Source organism: Herpailurus yagouaroundi, unplaced genomic scaffold, assembly GCF_014898765.1.
Source record: "Herpailurus yagouaroundi ecotype Mexico unplaced genomic scaffold, PumYag 28, whole genome shotgun sequence".
Lineage (NCBI taxonomy): Eukaryota > Metazoa > Chordata > Mammalia > Carnivora > Felidae > Herpailurus > Herpailurus yagouaroundi.
The window spans coordinates 4974832-4997091 of NW_024412376.1; the positions used below are offsets into that span (position 1 = coordinate 4974832).

The following is a 22260-nucleotide window of genomic DNA, read 5'->3' on the forward strand; positions in this document are numbered from 1 at the left end:
AATATTTATCATTAAAGTGGGCAGAAAACTTCCTTTAAGGAGAACTAAAAAATACTAATGTGTATTTTAAGAAAGAGAATATAATTTAAATAAAATTCTTCACAGTGAAACTTTGACATGCAAAAAACCCTAACAACCAAAAGAAATGATAGGTAAATAAAGTAAATATTTTCAGAATAAAAGTTATAAGGAATTTTCTAATGTAAAGCACAGAGGTGACAGAAATGCAATATTTATAAAAATGTTATGTAAGTTAATTGGGTTGTAAATTGTAAACCCCATTATTCTGAAAGTGGCCTAGATATGGTTAAAACTTAAATATGTATAGCAAAAATGCAAGAATAATCAGTAAAGGAAAATAAAAAGTATATATCCACTAAATTGCTTAAATAGAGGAAGAAAGAAAAACAAAACACACAGATCAAAAGAAATGAACAGAACAAAAATTCAATTAAAAAACAAATGTGGCAAAATGAACATAAAAATATGGAAATTTGGGGCAACTAAAGTTATAAAAAATATGCAGTACGGAGGACTGTAAGGAGTCATAACACCTAAATGTAATGAGGTATACTAGAGAAGATCCTGGCACAGAAAGAGGCTATTCAGTATAAAGAAAAGAAACCTGGGGATGCCTAGGTGGCTCAATTGGTTAAGCATCTGACTTGATTTTGGCTCAGGTCATGATCTCATGGTTCGTGAGTTTGAGTCAGGCTCCATACTGACAGGTGCAGAGCCTGCTTAGGATCTCTCTCTCCTTCTCTCTCTTCCCCTCCCTCTATAAATAAATAAATAAACCAACAAACAAACTTGAACATAAAAAAAGAAAGAAATCTGAATAAATTATAGACTTTAGTTAATTAAAAATATGCAAAAATTAATCACAAAAATGTTTAAGAGGATAATCTGATAAATAAAAGATAGATAGGATAATAAATTAAAACCCAATGTAGATCTTGAACTTAACAGTACAGGAAAAGTAAATGAGAATACAGAAATATCATAGAAATGCTAATTAAGGGAAACTAGTGTGTGCATAGATATATAGATATGTCAGACTAAATAGACTTTAAAACAGAAAGCAACACTGGAATAAAGAGATTCAGTATTTGAAAATAAAAGTTACATTTCCAGGAAGATATAACAATCTCCACCATAATTCTCTACCATATCAAAAAGCTTCAAAACACATAAATTGAATAGCATAAATTGAATAGCCTATAGTAAGAATTAGGCAAATCCAACTGCATAGTTGAAAACATAAATATTATCTCTCAAGTGCCAAGAGTTCAGGTAAATAAGATTCATACAGAAGATTTGAAGCAATCACTTAAAAATTATGATGTAATCAAGTTATATAGAATTTAGTTTCGGGGCGCCTGGGTGGCGCAGTCGGTTAAGCGTCCGACTTCAGCCAGGTCACGATCTCGCGGTCTGTGAGTTCGAGCCCCGCGTCGGGCTCTGGGCTGATGGCTCAGAGCCTGGAGCCTGTTTCTGATCCTGTGTCTCCCTCTCTCTCTGCCCCTCCCCCGTTCATGCTCTGTCTCTCTCTGTCCCAAAATAAATTTAAAAAGTTGAAAAAAAATTTTGAAAAAAAAAAAAAGAATTTAGTTTCTAACAATTCAAGAGTTTACATTTTCTCAACCAAATATGGGACATTCCAAAAAATCAACATGCAATATAAAGACAGGCATAATAAAATGCAGATTCGCTATCTTACCAAGAACTGAAAGAAAAAAAAAGGTAATGGCAAATACTTAAATATAACAGTAACAAACCAAGGATTATTAACCCAATTCTGTGAAGTTAAGTTAAATAAAGTTACCCCAGATGCAAGGACAGAAATCAGGAGATGAGGAGGTAAACAACAACATACATGTAAGAACTTAATGAACCAATACAGTCTCTCTGGAGGAATTCAGGACATGATTGAGGTAATGATATTAGTATAGATGTTAATAATGTTTATGATACAGAAAGGTGGGTATTGCTATTAATGGTTACATAATAAAGAAAATCTACCTCTTTAATCCATGCTACACTTACCCCTCACTTAAACTCTTCAAATGCTTCAAATTCAGGATGTCAGTTATCAAAAGCCCCATACCTCCATATCTTAGATGTTTAATAAAATGGTTCAGCATTTCAAAGAAAGTCCTCCTATATCACATCTATATTTATAAAACTACATGAGAAACACAAAAACAAATCTTTAGATAAATTATTAATGTTTGTCACTAACCTCTGGAAGACCACAATCACACTGTTCTGGTGGTTCCACAATTTTATTACCACAAATTGCAGTTCTTCCTTGGCGAACCACTTCTGAAACTGTTTTATTCTGAAGACATTCAAATTCAGGCTGTGAAACCTTGTGCTTAAATTCATCCATGCTGCAACTGCTAAAATACTTTACACCATGGGAATGTCTAAAAGTAAATCATATTCTTCAGATAAATGGAATAAAATCAGTATCAAAGTAACACTCTATGAATTACTGAAAAGTACTATAAATTCTGTAATATTTCACTTACCAAAGAGCCAAGAAGGAAGGAAGTGTTTTTATTGTTAATACAAGTTATAAATAACAGCAATAAGTTTATTTCTATGGTAACTCAATATAATAGAACATGTAGAGGAAGTTAAGGTGACATGAGTTAGAATATATTAAAACACAATGCTTGCCACACAAAAATCTTTCTTTATACATATCCTATTATTACTTTCATTATGACTTCCAACATCACAATTATAATCATTATTATAAGCACTAATTATAAGAAAATGAAACATAATAGAAAATTTATGTAGAAAACTGAAGAAATATAATTGAAAATGTTAGTGAAAAATCACAAGCATTTCTACTTTGATAACAAAATTGATCAATTAAAATATCTCAACATTGATTACAAAAAATGTATAAACCCTATATTCTTTTTATTTTGTTGCCTATGTTAATATTTCTGTGCTTCTATATGTAATATATAATGATTTTTTATTTGATTTTGTAACAACCTAAAATATAGGGAAATGACATAAAAATCATCCAAAAGAATAAATTTTTTTCCTGGGACAATGAGGAATAAGTTGTCAAACACAATCCTAGTAACTCTAAATATTTTAATGTACAATTCTTACATAGATATTAATTCTAAAATCTTTCAAAATCAGGAAATAATTATGCATTACTAATATCTAATCTTCAGATGTCATCCAAATTTACCCTTCATCAAAATATTGGCACTTTATAGCAAAAAGATCCAGTTGAGAGTCAATAATTACATGTATTTTTTTCAGTTTCTTAAAATTTAAAATTTTATTTAAATTCCACTTAGTTAACATGTAGTGTATTATTGGTTTCTGATATAGAATTTAATGATTCATCACTTACATGCAACACCCAGTGCTCATCACAAGTGCCCTCCATAATACCTATCACCCATTTAGCCCAACCTCCCATTCAACAACCCTCAGTTTGTTCTCTATAGTCTCTATACTTAAAAGTCTTTCTTCTGCTTTGTCTCTTTTTTCTCCATGTTCATCTGTTTTATTTCTCAAATTCCACATGAAGGAAATCATATTGAATTTGTCTTTCTCTGACTGACTTATTTTGCTTAGCATTATACCCTCGAGGTCCATCCATATCATTGTAAATGGAAAGATCTCATTCTTTTTTATGGCTGGGTAATATTCTAATATATATATATATAATATTCTAATATATATATATATATAGATATAGATATATATATATCTATCTCACATATTTATCCATTCATCAATCAATGGATATTTGGGCTCTTTTCATAATTTGTCTAGAATGCTGCTAGAAACATCAGGGTATGCATGTATCCCTTGAAATCAGTCTTGTGATCCAGTATGTGATCTCAGAGAATGTTCCATGTGCACTCGAGAAGAATGTGTATTCTGCTACTTCTGGACGAAAAGTTCTGAATTTATCTGTCAAGTCCATCTAGTCCAGTGTATCATTCAGGGCCATTGTTTCTTTATTGATTTCCTGCCTAGATGATCTGTCCATTGTTGTAAGTGGAATATTAACATCACCTGCAATTATTGTATTCTTATCAATAAGATTGCTTATGTTTGTGATTGATGTATATATTTGGGTGCTTTCAAATTAGGTGCATAAACATTTATAATCGTTATCTCTTCTTGATGGATAGACACTGTAATTGTGATATAATGCCCTTCTTCATCTCTTGTTACAACCTTTAGTTTAAAATCCAGTTTGTCTGATATTAGTATGGCTATTCCAGATTTCTTTTGACTTCCAGTGGCATGATAAATAGTTCTCCATCCCCTCACTTTCAATCTGAAGGTATCCTCAGGTCTAAAATGGGTCTCTTGTAGACAGCATATAGATGGATCTTGTTTTTTTTTTTTAATCCATTTTTTTATCCATTCTGATACCCTATGTCTTTTGATTGGAGCATTTACACCATTTACATCAGAGTATTTCATCCATTATTATTGAAAGATATGGATTTAGTGTCATTGTGTTATCTGTAGGTTTCATGCTTGCGATGGTATCTCTGGACCTTTGTAGTCTTTGCAGCATTCCACTCACAGAGTCCCCCTTAGGATCTCTTGCAGGGCTAGTTTAGTGGTCATGAACTCCTTCAGTTTTTGTTTGTCTTGGAAAGCCTTTATCTCTCCTTCTACTCTGAATGACAGCCTTGCTGGATAAAGGATTCTTGGCTGCATATTTTTCCTATTCAGTACATTGAATATTTTCTGCCACTATCTTGTGGCCTGCCAAGTTTCAGTGGAAAGTTCTACTACTAACCTTATGTGTTTACCCTTTTAGGTTAAGGCCTGTTTATTCCTAGCTGCTTTCAGAATCCTTTGTCTTTGTATTTTGCCAGTTTCACTATAATACGTCATGGAGAAGACCTATTCCTGTTATGTCCGAAGGGAGTTCTCTATGTCTCCTGGATTTGGATGTCTGCTTCCTTCCCCAGATTGGGGAAGTTTTCAGCTATAATTTGTTCAAGTAAACCTTCTGCCCCTTTCTCTCTCTTCTTTTTCTGGAACTCCTATAATATGGATATTATTACCCTTCATTGAACCATTTAGTTCTCTAATTCTCCCCTCATGGTATAGTACTTTTTATCTCTCTTTTTCTCAGCTTCATCATTTTCCATAATTTTGTCTTCTATTTCACTTATTCTCACCTCTGCCTCTTCCAACCTCACTGTCACTGCATCTAGTTTATTCTGCACCTCATTTACATTTCTTAATTTGTCATGACTATTTTTCAGTTCCTTGATCTCTGCAGCAATAGATTCTCTGCTAACTTCTATGCTTTTTTCAAGCCCAGGGATTAAATTTATGACTATTATTCTAAATGCTTGATCATATATATTGCTTATATCTGTTTAGAGCAATTCTTTAGCTGTCATTTCTTCTTGGAATTTCTTTTGAGAATTCTTCTGTTTTATCATTTTGGCTAGTTTTCTTTCCCTTATATGTTTTAATAGCTTGTTATGTGTCCTGAACTGGCAAGCACTATGATATTAAAGAGGGGTCATACATTGTCCAAGGCCTGGCCCATCAGGAGGTATTTTTGCAGTGTGTTACATGCTGTCTGTTGTTGTGACTCTGGTTGCCATATCTCCCTACTTGTAGTGGTGGTTTGAACCCTCCACCAGGTGTGCTTTGATTTGTTCATTGAAGTAACCTTGGGAAAAACAATTTTTTTAAAAAAAGGGGATGGTGGTGGTGGTGGAAGAAGCCTTATCCCATACAAAGAGAGAAATGACTGGGGTGGGGAAAAATATAAAATAAAATAAAATAAAATAAAATAAAATAAAATATAAAATAAAATAAAATAAAATAAAATAAAATAAAATAGACCAGGCAGAGAAACTATATGGTTTAATCTAGAGAGAGAGGAAAATAAAGAATAAGGAGATACAGAACAGGTGTAAAGAGAACATATTAAATATGTCTGCTTATACAACCAGAATAACCAGACTAGAGAAGGGAAATATAAGAGGAAGAAAAGGAAGAAGAAGAAGAAAAAAATATATAGAATTGACCAAGAATTAAATTAAAAAATGCAAAACCCTGGGTGCCTCAGAACCAGTGGCTGCACTGATCTGGAAGAGGGCTGTCTGATTGGTCAGCATCAATCCCACTCCAATAGATAGCTAGTTACCATGTCCACAGGGGTGTGGTTTGGTGTAGGCGACCTGCCTCCACTGTGGGCCCCTTGGTACCCTGAAGCCCCACCTTTTTGGTGATGAGGAGAAAAATGGTGACACCGTCCCCTGAGGTGTCCCCCTCCCCCCAGGCTGTCCTCACAGTGCTGCATAGGTGAGAGCAGGTTGCTTCCCCCTGCCCCGCTCCACAGTCTCCCACGCCTACTAGGCACTTGACTGGAATTCAAACTCTGACGTCTTAAAAGATCTTGCTCTGCACACCCAGGTTCTGGGGAAGTGCCCTGCCTATAATGGGCCTCTGGCTGGCGGGCGCAGGCAGGGTCCTTTGTCCTTAGAATGGCTATATACCTTATTCCCCCAGCACTCCAGGGAGGGGATTGCTTTCTCCCACTGCGGACTGCGCCTCTGAGCTAGTTACCAAGCCCAGGGCTAGCTCCCCTCCTCCCAGGCGCATGAACAGGGCAGCCAGTCCCAGTTCCGAGAAAGCCCTGCAGTTAGAAATTGGATCTTTCTCCGTTTTTTTCCGATCTCCAGTCCATGGTTTTTCTCTTGTCCAAATACAATCCTACACTTCCACACCCTCTCTTTCTCTTCCTTTTGTCTCTCCATAAAAGAGGATCCCTCCTCTCTGTGCCTATGCCACCTGTTTTATCTCTCCCAGTTCACAATCATGCACCTATGGCCTGCCAAGTTGTCTCCGTGGGCCCCTGGAGATGTCTCTGTGACTCTGAAGCCTGGACTCTTGGAATTCCAAGTCCGCTGGCCTCAACACTACTGTGTTTGAGGGAAGAAGGAACTTCGGATCCCCTACTTCTCCACCATGTTGACAACTCTTCTTTTTTATCCAAATCAGTCTTTTGGATCCTATGGGTAAATACCCAGTAGTACAATTGCTGGATCACATGGTAGTTCTATTTTTAATTTTTGAGGAAGGTCCATACTGTTTTCTGGAGTGGCTGCACCAGTTTTCAGTCCCACCAACAGTGGGACTTTCTCCTCATCCTTACTAATACCTGTTGCTTCCTGGGTTGTTAACGTCAGCCATTCTGACTGGTGTGAGGTGGTATCTCATTGTAGTTTTGATTTGCATTTCTCAGATGATTCTTTTCTTGTGTCTGTTAGCCATCTTATCTTCTTTGGAAAAAGATCTATTCATGACTTCTTCCCATTGTTTAACTGGATTATTTGCTTTTTGGGTGTTGAGCTTAATAAGTTCTTTATAGATTTTGGATACTAACTCTTCATCAGATATGTCATTTGCAAATATCTTCTCCTATTCCAAACATTGTCTTTTACTTTTATTGAGTGCTCCTTCCCTGTGCAGAAGATTTTTATCTGGATAAAGTCCTAATATTTCATTTTTGCTTTTGTTCCCCTTGTCTCAGGAGACACATCTAATAAGAAGTTGCTACAGCTGATGTCAAAGAGGTTGCTGCCTGTGTTGCCCTCTAGGATTCTGATGGTTTCCTGTCTAACATTTAGGTCCCTTATCCATTTTGAATTTATTTTTGTGTATGGTGTAAGAAAGTGGTGCAGTTTCATTCTTCTGCATATTGCTGTCCAGTTTTCCCAACACCATTTGTTGAAGACACTGTGTGTTTTCCATTGGATATTCTTTCATGCTTTATCAAAAATTAGTTGACCATATAATTTTGGGTCCATTGCTGGGTTTTCTATTCTGTTCTCCTGATCTCTGATTCTTTTTCTGTACCAGTACCATACTGTCTTAATCACTACAGGAGTGTAACATAACTTGGCGTCCAAAATTGTGATAGTTCCAGCTTTGCTTTTCTTCTTCGAGATTCTTGTCTATTTGGGGTCTTTTGAGGTTCCATACAAATTTCAGGATTGTTTGTTCTAGCTCTGTGAAAAATGCTGTTGGTATTTTGATAGGGATTGAATTAAAATTGCAGATTGCTTTGGGTAATATAAACATGTTAACAATATTTGTTCTTTCAATCCATGAGCATGGAGTGATCTTCCATTTCCTTGTGTCATCTTCAATTTCTTTCATCGGTGTTTTACAAAAGTTTTCAGAGTACAGATCTTTTCCCTCTTTGGTTAAGTTTATTCTAAGTTATCTTAGGATTTTTGGTGCAGTTGTAAATGGGATCGATTGCTTGATTTCTCTTCCTGCTACTTTATTAGTGGTGTATAGAAATTCAACAGATTTCTCTATGTTGATTTTGTATCCTGCCACTTATTCAATTCATTTATCAGTTCTGGCAATTTTTGGTGGAGTCTTTTGTGTTTTCCATATAGATTATCATGCCATCTGTAAATAGCGAAAGTTGGACTTCTTCCTTGCCTTTTATTATGTTTTGTTGTCTGATTGCTGAGGCTAGGACTTCCAGTACTATGTTAAATAACAATGGTGAGAGTGAACATCCCCATCTTGTTCCTGACCTTACAGGAAAAGATCTCAGGTTTCCCTTAATGAGGATATTAGCAATGGGTTTTTCACATATGGTCATATGTTTCTTATCCTATCTTTTATTAATATGGTGTATCATGTTGACTGATTTGCAAGTATGAACCACCCTTGTAGCCCAGGAATAAATCCCACTTGATCATGGTGAATGATTCTTTTAATGTACTATCATTCAGTTTGCTAGTACCTTATGAGAATTTTTTTTATCCATTTCATTTCAATATTGGCCTGTAAATCTCCTTTATACTGGAGTCTTTTGTCAGGTTTTTGATTCAAGTTAATGCTGGCCTGCTGAAATGAGTTTGTAAATTTTCCTTTGTTTTTTATATCTTGGAATGGTTTGAGAGAGTAGGTATTAATCTTCTTTAGATGTCTGATAGAATTTACCTGTGAAGCCATCTGGCCCTGGACTTTTGTTTGTCCTGAGATTTTTGAATACTGATTCCATTTCTTTGCTGCTAATCATGTCAAGTTTTCTATTTCTTCCTGTTTCAGTTGTAGTTTATATGTTTCTAAAAGTTTATACATTTCTTCCAGGTTGTCCAATTTGTTGGCATATAATTTTTCATAATATTCTTTTATAAATTTGTTTCTCTATGGTCTTGGCTGTTATTTCTACTCTCTCATTTGTGATTCTATTTATTTGAGTCTTTTCTTCTTGATAAGTCTGGCTAGGGGGTTATCAATTTTTTTAATTATTTCAAGGAACCAGCTCCTGATTTCATCATCTGTTCTATTTTTTTTAGGCTTCTGTATCATTTATGTCTGTCCTAATCGTTACTGTTTTCTTCCTTCTGCTGGCTTTAGGCTTAATTTGTTATTTTTTCTTTAGCTCCTTTAAGTATAAGGATAAGATTTGAGATTATTACTTGAGATTTTTCTTACTTCCAGAGGTAGGCCTGCATTGCCATATACTTCCCTCTTAGGACCACTGGTGCTACATCTAAAATTTTTTGGACTGTTGTGTTTTCATTTTCATTGTTTCCATGTATTATTTAATTTGTTCTTTGATTTCCTGGTTGACCCATTCATTCTTTAGTAAGATGTTCTTTAGCCTTCATGTATTTGTAGTCTTTCCAAATTTTTTATTATGGTTGACTTCAAGTTTCATAGCATAGTGATCAGAAAATGTGCATGGTATGATGTCATTCTTTTAATATTTGTTAAGCCTGATTTGTGACTTAGTATGTGATCTATTCCAGAGAATGTCCCATGTGGACTCAAAAAGAATGTGTATTCTCCTGCTTTGGGATGAAATATTCTGAATATATCTGTTAAATCCAGCTAGCCCATTGTGTCATTCAAAGCCATTGTTTCTCTGTTGATTTTCTGCTTAGATGATCTGCCCATCAGTATAAGTGGAGTGTTAAATTCCCCTACTATTATTGTATTATTATCAATGGATTCATCTATATTTGCTATTTTTATTGATTGAGTGCTTTCACATTGGGAGCATGAGATTTACTATTTACTATTATTAGACCTTGTTGGATAGTTCCCTTCATTATGATATAATGCCCTTGTTCATCCCTTGTTACAGTCTTTGATTTAAAATGTAGTTTGTCTGATATTGCTACTCCAGCTTTCTTTTGACTTCCATTTGCATGACAAATGGTTTTCTAGCCATTCACTTTCTGTCTGCAGGTGTCCTTAGGTCCAAAATGAGTCTCTTGCAGACAGCATATAGATGGAGCTTGTTTTTTATCCAGTCTGATACCCTATGTTTTGTGATTATAGCATTTAGTCCATTCACATTCAGAGTAATTATTGAAAAATATGTATTTAGTGCCTTTTTATTACTTGTTTTGTCATTAGTTCTGGAGATTTTCTCTGTTCCTTTCCAGTCTTTGTCCATTTTGTCTTTCCTTCCCACTCGAAGAGTCCCCTTTGATATTTTTGCAGGGCTGGATGAAGGGTCACAAGTCCTTTAGTTTTTTGTTTGTCTGGGAAACTCTTTATTCTGAATTATAGCCTTGATGGATGGAGTATTCTTGGCTACAGATTTTTCTCATTCAGCTCATTAAATATATCATGACACTCCCTTCTAGTTTGCCATGTTTCTGAGGAGAGATCTGCAGCTAGAGTTATGTGTCTTCCATTGTAAGTTAGGGACTTCTTTTTCCTTGCTGCTTTTAGGATGTCTTCTTTATCACTATATTTTGCAAATTTAACTACAATATGTCTTGGTGTTAGCCTGCTTTTGTTGATTTTGATGGGAGTTCTCTGTACCTCCTGGATTTGGATTCCAGATTAGGGAAGTTTCCTTCCCCAGATTAGGAAAGTTTTCAGCTTTTATTTCCTCAAATAAGCCTTCTCCTTCTTGTTCAGCTTCATTCTTTTCCATTATTTTATATTCTGTATCACTTACTCATTCCTCTACTTTGTCCATCCTTGTAGTCATTACATCCAATCTGTTTTGAATTTCAGTTATTCCATTTTTTATTTCTGATTTTTTAAAATTCTTTTCTCTCTGTGGAAAGGGCTTCCCTGATATCATCCATTCTTTTCTCAAGCCCAGCGAGTATGCTTATAATTGATGCTTTAAATTCTCCATCAAGCATATTATAGATAGATAGATAGATAGATAGATAGATAGATAAAGAGAGAGATAATTTCTCTTAGATCTCTGGCTGTGACCTTTCTTGTTCTATCTTTTGGGATGAATTCCTCTGTCTTGTTATTTTGTCTAAGTCTCTTCTTCTGTGTGTTAGAGAAACCTGTTATGCTTCCTGCTCCTGAGAGTAATGGCTTTATGAAGAAAAGGTCATATAGTGCCCAAGAGCTGGCACTTCAGGGAATGTCTCTGGTGTGTTCTGTGTGCACTGTGCTGCTGTGTTTTGGTTGCTCTATCCTTCAGGCCAATCCTCTGCAAAAGGTTTCCTAGCCTATAGTGGGGAGTGTTTGGACCCTGACCAGACTGGTGAGTTTTAACTAAGTGTGCTCTAGTCAGCTTGGTAAATGAGACTTGAGGCTACTTCCACTAGAATTGAAGCCTTGTAAAACTGTGTTTGGGAGATGTGGTGCATGCAGGTGTTTCTGCTGGTGTTCTGGGGAAGGGGACTGCTGCACTGGTTCTCAGGCACCCTTGCCTGAGAAAAGCAGTAGCAGCAGAGCACAGGAGGGTGGGACTTGCAGGTTAGGCAGCCAGTATTGGAGCTGTGCTGTTTATTGAGGCTGGTAAGAGACAGAAGAGGGAAATGGCACCAGCCAGCTCCTCTGTCCTCAGAGAGGGGTCTCCATGCTGCTGCTCTCAGGGAAGTACTCTCGGAAGAGTGAATAATTTCTCCTCCTATGTCCCAGCCATTTTTCAGGTTGCTGTCTTCACACTGTCTCTGGGTTGCTTGCTTGTCTGGAGCCACACAGTGCAGCTCTATCCCAGCCAAGCTGCTGACTTTTAAAACTCCAAACTTTAGGGGTGTGCTATGGTGGGATACTGTGCTGGTCTCCTGGGGGAAGGTCTGGCTATGTTGGGATGGATGCAGATTTACCGTGAAAGGCAGTCACATGAGAGCACAGGGACATGAGATTTGAAGCAAGCAGCCTAAACGGCCAGTGTCCATTCAGGTTAGCCCCCCCTCAGCAGGTGTCTCTGTGTTTATGCTGAGGAACAGGTGAGGAAATGGCACCTCTCCAGGGACACCAACTCTTGTGTCCCTGGAGAGGCATCTCTGTGAATGCCACCTCTCACAGATGTGTTCCAAGAAGAGGGAACAGTCTCTCCTCTGTGCACCTTTAGGTGATCCTCATATCCAGTTATTTGGAGAGAAATACCTTGTGGTATTTTTAGTGCATTTCAATTTGGGAAACTTGTGCTTTTATTTTTTTGTTTATTTTCCAAGTTTCACTCTGTATTTTTGAGAGAATAAAATACCATTTTGTGGGAGGCTAAAATACCATGCTGACACTTTTTACCATTTGATTTCCATCCTCTCCCTTATTCTTACAACATATTCTTCCCTAGGTAAAACTCCATTCCATTTTGGTTCTTGTTCTAATATTTTCTTCTTTCCTTTCTCACTACATATCACTGGTTTTCCTCAATTACTCAGCCTGTAAATACGAAAGGACACAAAGCTAAATCTTAAGGCACCTCTCTCATCACTCTTTCAACTTCTTTGAAAATATTCTGTTCATGGTTTTAACTTCCATCAATAAATTGATGGCTCACACATTCCAAATTCCTTGTCCTCTGAGATCAGAACCTGTATAACTGTGTATTTAACTCTGATAACTCAGAATCCCCAAATTAACATAAACTGCCCTTAAGACTTCTCTTTTCCTAAATAATTGCCTTTTTCAATATCTGTTAATAATTGTGATATTTAAAAGCCTACAAATAATTCTTCATATCTTTTTCCCTCTCAATCTTGATATATTGTATTAATGAGAATCATCTCCAAAATATTACTATATAGTTGTTCCCTCTGATATATTTTATATTCATTTTAAGGTAATTTTACTATCCATACTGCATAAATCAATTTAAAATGTGTTTTGTTAACATTTATGGTAAAACTCCAACTCTTCATTATGATTACATAATCAGGCTCTTTCATACATTCCTGAATCACCGCCTGACTTATTTCCCTGACTTGTTATGCTTTAGTCTCATTGCATTTTACTTTCTTTCCCCAAGGGCTAAAACATTCTTCCTTATAGTCCCAGCCATTTTCTTTTTCATTTTTATCCTTCCCCCCAATTTCCTTATTCTAGTCTTTTGAGCTTTTCAATCTACTTGCTATTCGAATATCACTTCATTTGCTGGCCCTGAAAAGTTTTCAACAAGCTCTTTACATACATGACCAGATTAATTTCCCTCATAACTGTTTCCTCAGGAAAACTTTCCTTTATCAGAAAGTTTCTTCTTCAAATGTATTCCCTATTTATTTCCTTCTTGGCATAAGCTTAGTTTATTCTTTGTTTATTCTTGTGCCTAATTTTTAATTTTTAGACCCTGATAGACTAAGATATTTAAGACATATCTATCTTGTTAACCATTTGTAAGACTAATACAATCCCTGCAACACAGTGATTACTGTGATGATTATTACATAATATTGTTAGTTGAATGAATTTCACCTCAAGAGTGTGGTAAACCCCCAGAAGGTAATCATCAACATTCACTTTCTGTGTAACATTGAATGTAGAAATATTAAGCACATTTTCTACAATATGAAATACTCCGCTTTAAATAAGTTTAAACAAGCACCTTATGTATTTAATAAAAATATTCTTACTCAAGTTGTATTGCAAGAGATTATACATCAGTGACTACTACAAACAATTCCCAAAAGAAGACACAAATTTGATAAAAAATAAAATCTTACATTGCTTCAGGATTCATTATGCATGTAGTTCCTGGGCAGTAACAATTGTAGATCTCATCGTATGTTAATCCCAGATTAATTCCAAGCAACTGTGCCATAACAACTGAAAATGCATCTAAAGTTATCATCTGCGGATACTAAATGCAAAACAAAACAAAACAAAACAGAATTGTTTTTTCTGTTTCTTGACAGGAGGCATTTTTTTTTTACCCCCTTGATCTTTTCTTTTTGGCCATATAACCTAAATTCAAATACAAATTTAAGAAACTACTATGCCAAATATCACTATTTTCTTAGGACTATGGAAAATTAGAAAAAAAAATGGCAAATTTTGTTTTTCTTTTTGGGTTGTAGTATGTTGAATCCAAATAGCACTGATATATGACAAAATAAGATTAATGCTACCATATGGTTTTATTACATATTATATTTCAATAAGCTTTAACAAAATTTTAGAAGAGAATGCATTGTTTCAGTAACTATATTACTTTTCAATGAACACTTAGAAAAATAAACAGATTCTTAAGGGTTGAATTTTCAATCAGTTTTGACTTCAGAAATGTTTTTGGGAGAGAGCCAAATTAATTTTTTTTAAAGACAGAATACAATGACAACTTGCAGGTAGCATTTTTGTCTTCAAAAAAACACTTGGAAAGTAATGATGTCACCAAGACACAAACCCCCAGCAACCGGTAATCTTTTTACCACTCCAATTTTTCCTTTTTCAGAATACACAGGATGTAGCCTTTTCAGATTGGCTTCTCTCACTAGCCACTACGCATTTTTCTCCATGTCTTCATGGCTTGATGGCTCATTTTTAAAAATTGGACAGTATTCCTTTATATCAATTTACTCCAGTTTGTTTATCCATTCATGTATTAAAGGATATCGTGGTTGCTTCCAATTTTTAGCAATTATGAATAAAGCTACTATAAACATTCATATACAGGTTTTCATGTGAACATAAGTATTCAAGTCATTTGGGAAATGCCAAAGAGGAAAACTGCTGGATTATATGGTAAAAAAAAAAAAAAAAAAATAGACTAAGCACTTGAATAGACATTTCTCCAGAGATAATATGCAAAAAGCAAAAAGCATATGAAAATATGCTCATATCACTAGTAATCATAGAAGTGCAAATCAAAACCACAATGAAATATCACTTCATACCAGTTAGGATAGCTGCTATTAAAAAACAAGAACAAAAACAGAAGATAATGTGTTGATAAAGATGTGATTAATATAAAATGTGAACTTTTGGTAGAATTATAAACTGTTTCAATCATCCTAGAAATAAGTATGATGGTTCCTCACAATATTAAAAGTAGACCTAGGGGCGCCTGGGTGGCGCAGTCGGTTAAGCGTCCGACTTCAGCCAGGTCACGATCTCACGGTCCGTGAGTTCGAGCCCTGCATCAGGCTCTGGGCTGATGGCTCAGAGCCTGGAGCCTGTTTCCAATTCTGTGTCTCCCTCTCTCTCTGCCCCTCCCCCGTTCATGCTCTGTCTCTCTCTGTCCCAAAAATAAATAAACGTTGAAAAAAAAAAAGTAGACCTACTATATGATGTAGCAAATACCGACTTCTGGGTATATACCCAAAATAATTAAAATCAATATATTGATGAGCTATCTGCACTCCCCTATTCATGCAGCATTACTCACAGTAGCCAAGGTATGGAAATAACCTAAGTGTCCATTGACAGATAAATGTATAAAAAATGTCATATATATGTATTTGTATGAATATTATTCAGCCATAAAAAGAATGAAACCCTGCCATTTTCAACAACATAGATGAACTTGGATGAAATTATGCAAAGTGAAATAAGCCAGACACAAAAAGACAAATATTATATGATCTCTCTTATATGTGGAATCTAAAAATGTCATACTCACAGAAACAGAATAGAATGGTGGATTCTGGGGGCTAGATTGGAAATAGGAAGTGGAAAATAGGACCATGTTGGTCAAAAAGTACGAATATTTATGTAAGTAAGATGAAAAGTTCTGGGGATCTGTTTTACAACAATGTGAACTTACCTTAGTACTACTGAATTGTACACTTAAAACTAGCAACAATGGTAGTTTTATGGTATGTGTATTTTACCACAATAGCGAAAGACTAAAAATTATAACATTTGAGTTTCAAATCTAACAAAAAAAGCATTTTATAAAAATTTGTCAAAACAGCATGGTAGAAAACTATACATATTTTGTTTCTTGAAGTAGATATTAACTTTTAATACATGAGATAATTACTGAATATATGGGAATAAAATGCATACCAGAGCAATTCCCGCAGCAAACTTTGGATTACATGCCATTCCATGATATGTTGCTCCCACATAATTAAGATGGTTCCTATAACTATAATAAATAATACATTTTCATATAATAAACTTTTTCTTCTGAATAAATGCATTTTAAATTATTACTGACTTAATGACTTTTAAGAATTAAATTTCTCAATAAAGCTTTGTTTAAAAAAATTTTTTTAATGTTTACTTATTTTTAAGAGAGAGAGAGAGAGACAGAGTCTGAGTGGAGGAGAGGCAGAGAGAGAGAGGGAGACACAGAATCTGAAGCAGGCTCCAGGCTTCAAGCAGGCTCCAGACTTCAGCACAGAGCCTGATGCAAGGCTCGAACTCACCCGTCATGAGATCATGACCTGAGCAGAAATCAGACACTTAACCTACTGAGCTACCCAGGTGTCCCTAAAGCTATGTTTCCTACAGTTCCTACGGTTCCTACGGTTCCTACAGTTCCTACACAGTTCCTACAAAGTTAAGTTCTAAAGTCTACTTTAACATTATATGGTATACAGCTCAAAACCCAGCAGTGCTTAATCCTTCCAAAACATTAATTATCACTGTTGCCATCACTGGATGGATATAGTCCTAAGACATACAAGCCAAGATAGCTTACTTCCATGATTTGCACATAGTGAACCCCTACAGTATCTAAAAAATGTTGGAATGGAGGACAGGGAGACAAGGAGACAGAATATGCAGTGGACTCATTAAGAAAAAAAAGATTGGGCACCTGGGTGGCTCAGTCGGTTAAGCTTCTGACTTTGGCTCAGGTCATGATCTCACAGTTGGTGGATTCGAGCCCCACATTGGGCTCTGTGCTGACAGCTCAGAGCCTGGAGCCTGCTTCGAATTCTCTGTCTCGCTCTCTCTCTCTACCCCTCCCCTGCTTGTGCTTGTGCTCTCTCTCTTTCTCTCTCTATCAAAAATAAACATGAAAAAAATTATTTTAAAGAAAAAAGAAAAAAAGAGATAGAACGTAGAAAGTGTCCTTATACATTTCAATCCTTAGTTACTATAGCTCCTGAGTCCCTAAACCTGCCCTTGAATTCCACAGGAAACATCAATAGATTTATAAATCTATTGCATATTATTCAGATGTTCAGAACTGTTTTTATTATTTGCATCTAAATAATCAAATAATTAAAACAAAAAAACATATATACTCTTGAAAGAAATAGTGCAAGTAGTTAAATAGCTACTCCTTTGGTCAGTATAGATATACCAGATGGTAACCACATTACTATTTTGATATATTATTTTAACCAGCATTATATGCAACTATTGCATTCTGTTAACTAATGTATTTTGTATTTAAAGTTAAAATAATGGTTTCAATTATTTACCTCTGAAAAAATCTTTAAAATCACTCAGGCCCCATGCTTATCTCAAGGTTTTCTGAATTTTCAAGTTTATCACATTTCCATAGATAAACAGTCTACTCTAATAATGGCTTACTATGACTTAGTGTCTTACATTGTCTTCAGATTTTTATATTTTTCTTTTTGTCAATACGGTATATATACAATCTTTTTTTGAGGTGTCTTGTCATAAATGCATAACATATTTTGTATATAATATTGATAGCTAACATATTAAATAATTTGATAAACCCTATATCAATGAAAATAAGATACTTACATTAATAAGTATGCCATATCATGGGACCTCTGAAACAAAAATTGTTCTTTCCATGACACAAATCTTTGTAGTACTTCATTAGCATCCCCACTAAGCGAAATCTTATTTTGATCAGACCAGAGCTCCAAAGAAGTTAGCATAACTGTCACTTTAAGCTGGGAAAATATCTGAAAACAGAAGATACATAATATACAGTTTTAGGTTATCATAAATATAACATTACATCTCTATACAAAATGCTAATATATATTCAATTTACACTTTTTTGGAGATGAAATCCATTGGTGGATGAAACTAGTTGGTAGGACTATACTTTCAAAAAACCTGTAAATGCTACATATACAAACAATATTACTGCATTAATATGGAATGTTTCTTATTTAAATGAAACATGAATACTTACAGTGTTGATTACACCAACGATATGGACAACTTTCTCAGTTGCAGCTGCTACTTCAGAGCCCATTAAATCAAACTGAAATACAAATTTTGTTTCTTAATCACTAATGAAAATTACTAAACTAACACATTTTAAATGGATACAAAATGTTAAAATAATGCAATGCTCAAGTGAAAGGGAAAAATAGAATTATTATCAAGGCTTCATAAGTTTTAGGCATAAACCTAGGGACTTTACATATTAGTCAATAACCTTAAAGTAAGAAGATTGTGATTACCTCTTACATATACAGAAAATAGTCAAAAGGATAAGAAGCAGAACTCTTACATATACAGAATGTAAGAGAATGTAACCTTAAAGTAAGAAGATTGTGATCATCTCTTACATATACAGAAAATAGTCAAAAGGATAAGAAGCAGAACTCAAGTCTCCAACTAACTAAACTACTGTCTTTTTTTTTTCTGCTATAGTATGCTGCCATCATCTGCCTTCATCCAAATAAGATGACATGACTGTATATCCTGGATAAGGAGTGTACTTTCTAAACACAGAGCTCTGAGGGCCATAATAGTGAATAATTTCAAGAATATGTCCATTCAAAGAAACAGAAATCATATTTTCTCTAAATATTTCTAATTATGTGTGCACACATTCGTAGGTGTTAGCTGAAAACATAAAATTGGCAACTTGGTATCTTCAATAATTTCCAACAAATCTATAGAAGACTACTAACAGAAAATCAAATGTGATGGATAGAGTTCTCTGATATGGCCAAAAGATGTTATCCTCCTAGGTCTTTAAAGACTATTTATGGGGCGCCTGAGTGTCTCAGTTGGTTAAGTGCCTGACTTTGGCTCAGGTCATGATCTCATGGCCCTTGAGTTTGAGCCCCGCTTCAGGCTTTGTGCTGACAGCTCAGAGCCTGGAGCCTGCTTTGGATTCTGTGTCTCCCTCTCTCTATGCCCTTCCCCTGCTTGTGCTCTGTCTCTCTCCCTCTCTCTGTCTCAAAAATAAATATCATTAAAATTTTTTGTAATAAAATAAATACTATTTATACTTTGCTATTTCTCTGTATATAAACTTTCACAATAAATGATACTGTATATTTACACAGTGCAGCATGGGTGGTATGAGTGAAGGTGACTGATCCTTTACATAACTGAAAATATGAAAAGCGAGACAAAGGAAATAAAAAATATGAGTATGGAAATAAAACCATATATGTCAATAATCACAAATTATCAACAGACCAAATAGTAGGCAAATGACAGAGACTATTAAAATCTACTATGTGCAAATTAAAATAAAAACCTCTAAATTATAAGTACATAGAGATATTAAGAGTCAAAGCATGAAAATATATACAAGTAAAATAATAGACAAAAAGCGTATATTATATGATAGTTATATTACTTAATATAAGTTACATTAATATGAAAAAACAAAGCAAAAAATGGACATAATAATTATTACAATGCATTGATAAAAATATTCAATTATCAGGAAACATGAAAGCATTTTAAATTTGACTATAACTAATAGCATAGCAACAAAATGTATAAAATAAAATTAAAATTATAAATAGAAATTGACTATCATAGGAATTTTTACATAGTTCTCTTAATCATTCATAGATCAAGCAGACAAATTAACCGTAAACACAAGAGTTTGCAAAGGCAGAGATTATCTGAGCAGAGAAAAAAAAAGACCTATCAATATTCTGTTTACAAAGCTATACTTCAAAATTTAAGACAGATAAACCAAACATAAAAGAAGAAATACTAATCATAGCATATTTTAAGGAACTCTTGGAATTTTTTGTAGTTGTTTCGGGGTTTCTTTGTTTTGTTTTGCATGTCATTTGCATTGAAAATGCCTTCTGTTCTTACTGGAATAGTAAGAGTATCCAGCTAAATGGAGAAAGAAAAAAAGGCTATTTAGATTTAATTAGCAGCCCTTGGGGGCACTATGCTTATCTCCTCCTTTGGAAAAAGCTATATAAATATCAGATCATTCTGAACACCCAAGAAATCTATCTGAGGACCTTCAGAACAAACTGCCTGACTAGGGAGAGAAGAGGCCATATTTTGTAGGGTAGGAGGTGCAGAGATGTGATTTGGCTGGTGGGGGGGGGATCAGAATCATGGGTGCTGCAGAGGGGAAGGATCCCTGATTTCAGAGAGAGAGAGGAGAGAAAGAGAGAGAGAGAGACAGGCAGACACACAGAGACAGAGAGAGACAGAGAGAGAGAGAGAGAGAGAGAGAGAGCTCTAGTGGAAATAGGATCAGGCCTCTTTTCAATACAGCTTTTAAAACTCGCCACACTCTGAACGAGGTCCAAACACTCCCCACTGCAGGCAAGGAAAAGCTCTGCCAAGAAATGAACGGAAGGAAAGGGCAACCAAACACAGCAGCAAAGTGCACACATCATATGCCAGAAACACTTCCTGATGCATCAGGCCCTGGACAGTAAATGACCTCTTCTTAATAAAGTGATTACTTCCAGGAGCAGGAAACATAAGAGGCTTTCCTAACACACAGGATAAGACAGACCTAGACAAAAATGCCAAGATGGAGGAACACATCCCAAAAGAAAGAACAAGAAAAGGTCATGATCAGGGATCTAATTGAAACAGATATAAATAATATGTCTGACTCAGAATTTAAAAACAACAGTCATAAGGATACTAGCTAGGCTTGAGAAAAGCATAAAAGACACAGGGAGTCCTTTCTATAGAGATAAAAGACCTAAAAACTTCAGAATGAAAAAAAAAATACTGTAACTGATGTGAAACCAATTGGATGTAATGAGCACAAGGATGGAAGAATCAGAGGAAAGAACAAATGATGAAACATGATATTATGGAAAATAATGAAGCTGAAAATAAGAGGGATTGAAAGGTGCTGGATCATGAATGTAGACTTGGGAACTCAGTGACTTCTTAAAGGATAGTAACATTGGTATGATAGGAGCCCACAAGAAAAAGAATAAACTATATGGTCAACTAATCTTAGACAAAGCAGGAAAGTATATCCAATGGGGGAGAAAAACAATCTCTTCAACAAATGGTATTGTGTAAAATGAACAGCAACAAGCAGAGGAATGAAACTGGACCACTTTCTTACACCCTACACAAAACTAAATTTATAATGGAAGAAAGATCTAAGTGTGAGACAAGAAACCATCAAAATCCTAGAGGAGAACACAGACAGACGGATAGCAACCTCTTTGACATAGGTTGTAGCAACTTCTTACTAGACACATCTTGGAGGCAAAAATGAACTATTGAAACCTCATCAAGGTAAAAAGCTTCTACACAGGGAAGTAAATAGTCAATAATACTAGAAGGCATTCTATGGAACGGGAGAAGGTATTTGCAAATGACCTATCTGATAAAGGGTTAGTATCCAAAATCTATAAAGAACTTTTATCAAACTCAACGCCTCCCAAAAAAATCCAGTTACATAATGGGTGAAGACATGAATAGACATTTTTCCAAAGAAGACATACAGATGGCTAACAAGACACATGAAAACATGCTTAACATCAATGATCAACAGGGAAATACAAATCAAAACCACAATGAGATACCACCCCACACCTGTCAGAATAGGTGAAATTAAAATATTAGGAAATAACAGGTGTTGGCAAGCATGCAGAGAAAGGGGAACCCTCTTACACTGTCAGAGTGAATGCAAACTGGCTCAGTCACTCTGAAAAAACAGTATGGAGACTCTTCAAACAGTTAAAATACTACTACCTGATGACTTAGCAATTGCACCACTAGATATTTACTCAAAGCATACAAAAATACTGATTCAAAGGGATACATGCACCCTGAAGCTTATAGCATCATTGGGAACAATAGCCAAGTTATGGAAAGAGACCAAGCATCCATTATTTATTAATGGATACAGATGTATGTACATCTTTGTACATGTACATGTACATGTACATCTATGTACAT

At 35.2% G+C, this 22260-nt stretch overlaps 1 protein-coding gene across 1 annotated transcript in view; it reads right to left on the reverse strand.

Moving 5' to 3' along the window:
- Window positions 1–22260, reverse strand: part of LOC121039933 (A disintegrin and metallopeptidase domain 3-like) — a 143698-nt gene that overhangs the window by 65080 nt on the left and 56358 nt on the right. The window contains exons 7-11 of the mRNA XM_040490388.1: window positions 18296–18367; window positions 17893–18059; window positions 16228–16309; window positions 13944–14080; window positions 2243–2429 (exon numbers count right to left, since the gene is read on the reverse strand). Coding sequence (XP_040346322.1) covers window positions 2243–2429; window positions 13944–14080; window positions 16228–16309; window positions 17893–18059; window positions 18296–18367 — 645 coding nt within the window. The remainder of the gene's footprint in view (window positions 1–2242; window positions 2430–13943; window positions 14081–16227; window positions 16310–17892; window positions 18060–18295; window positions 18368–22260) is intronic.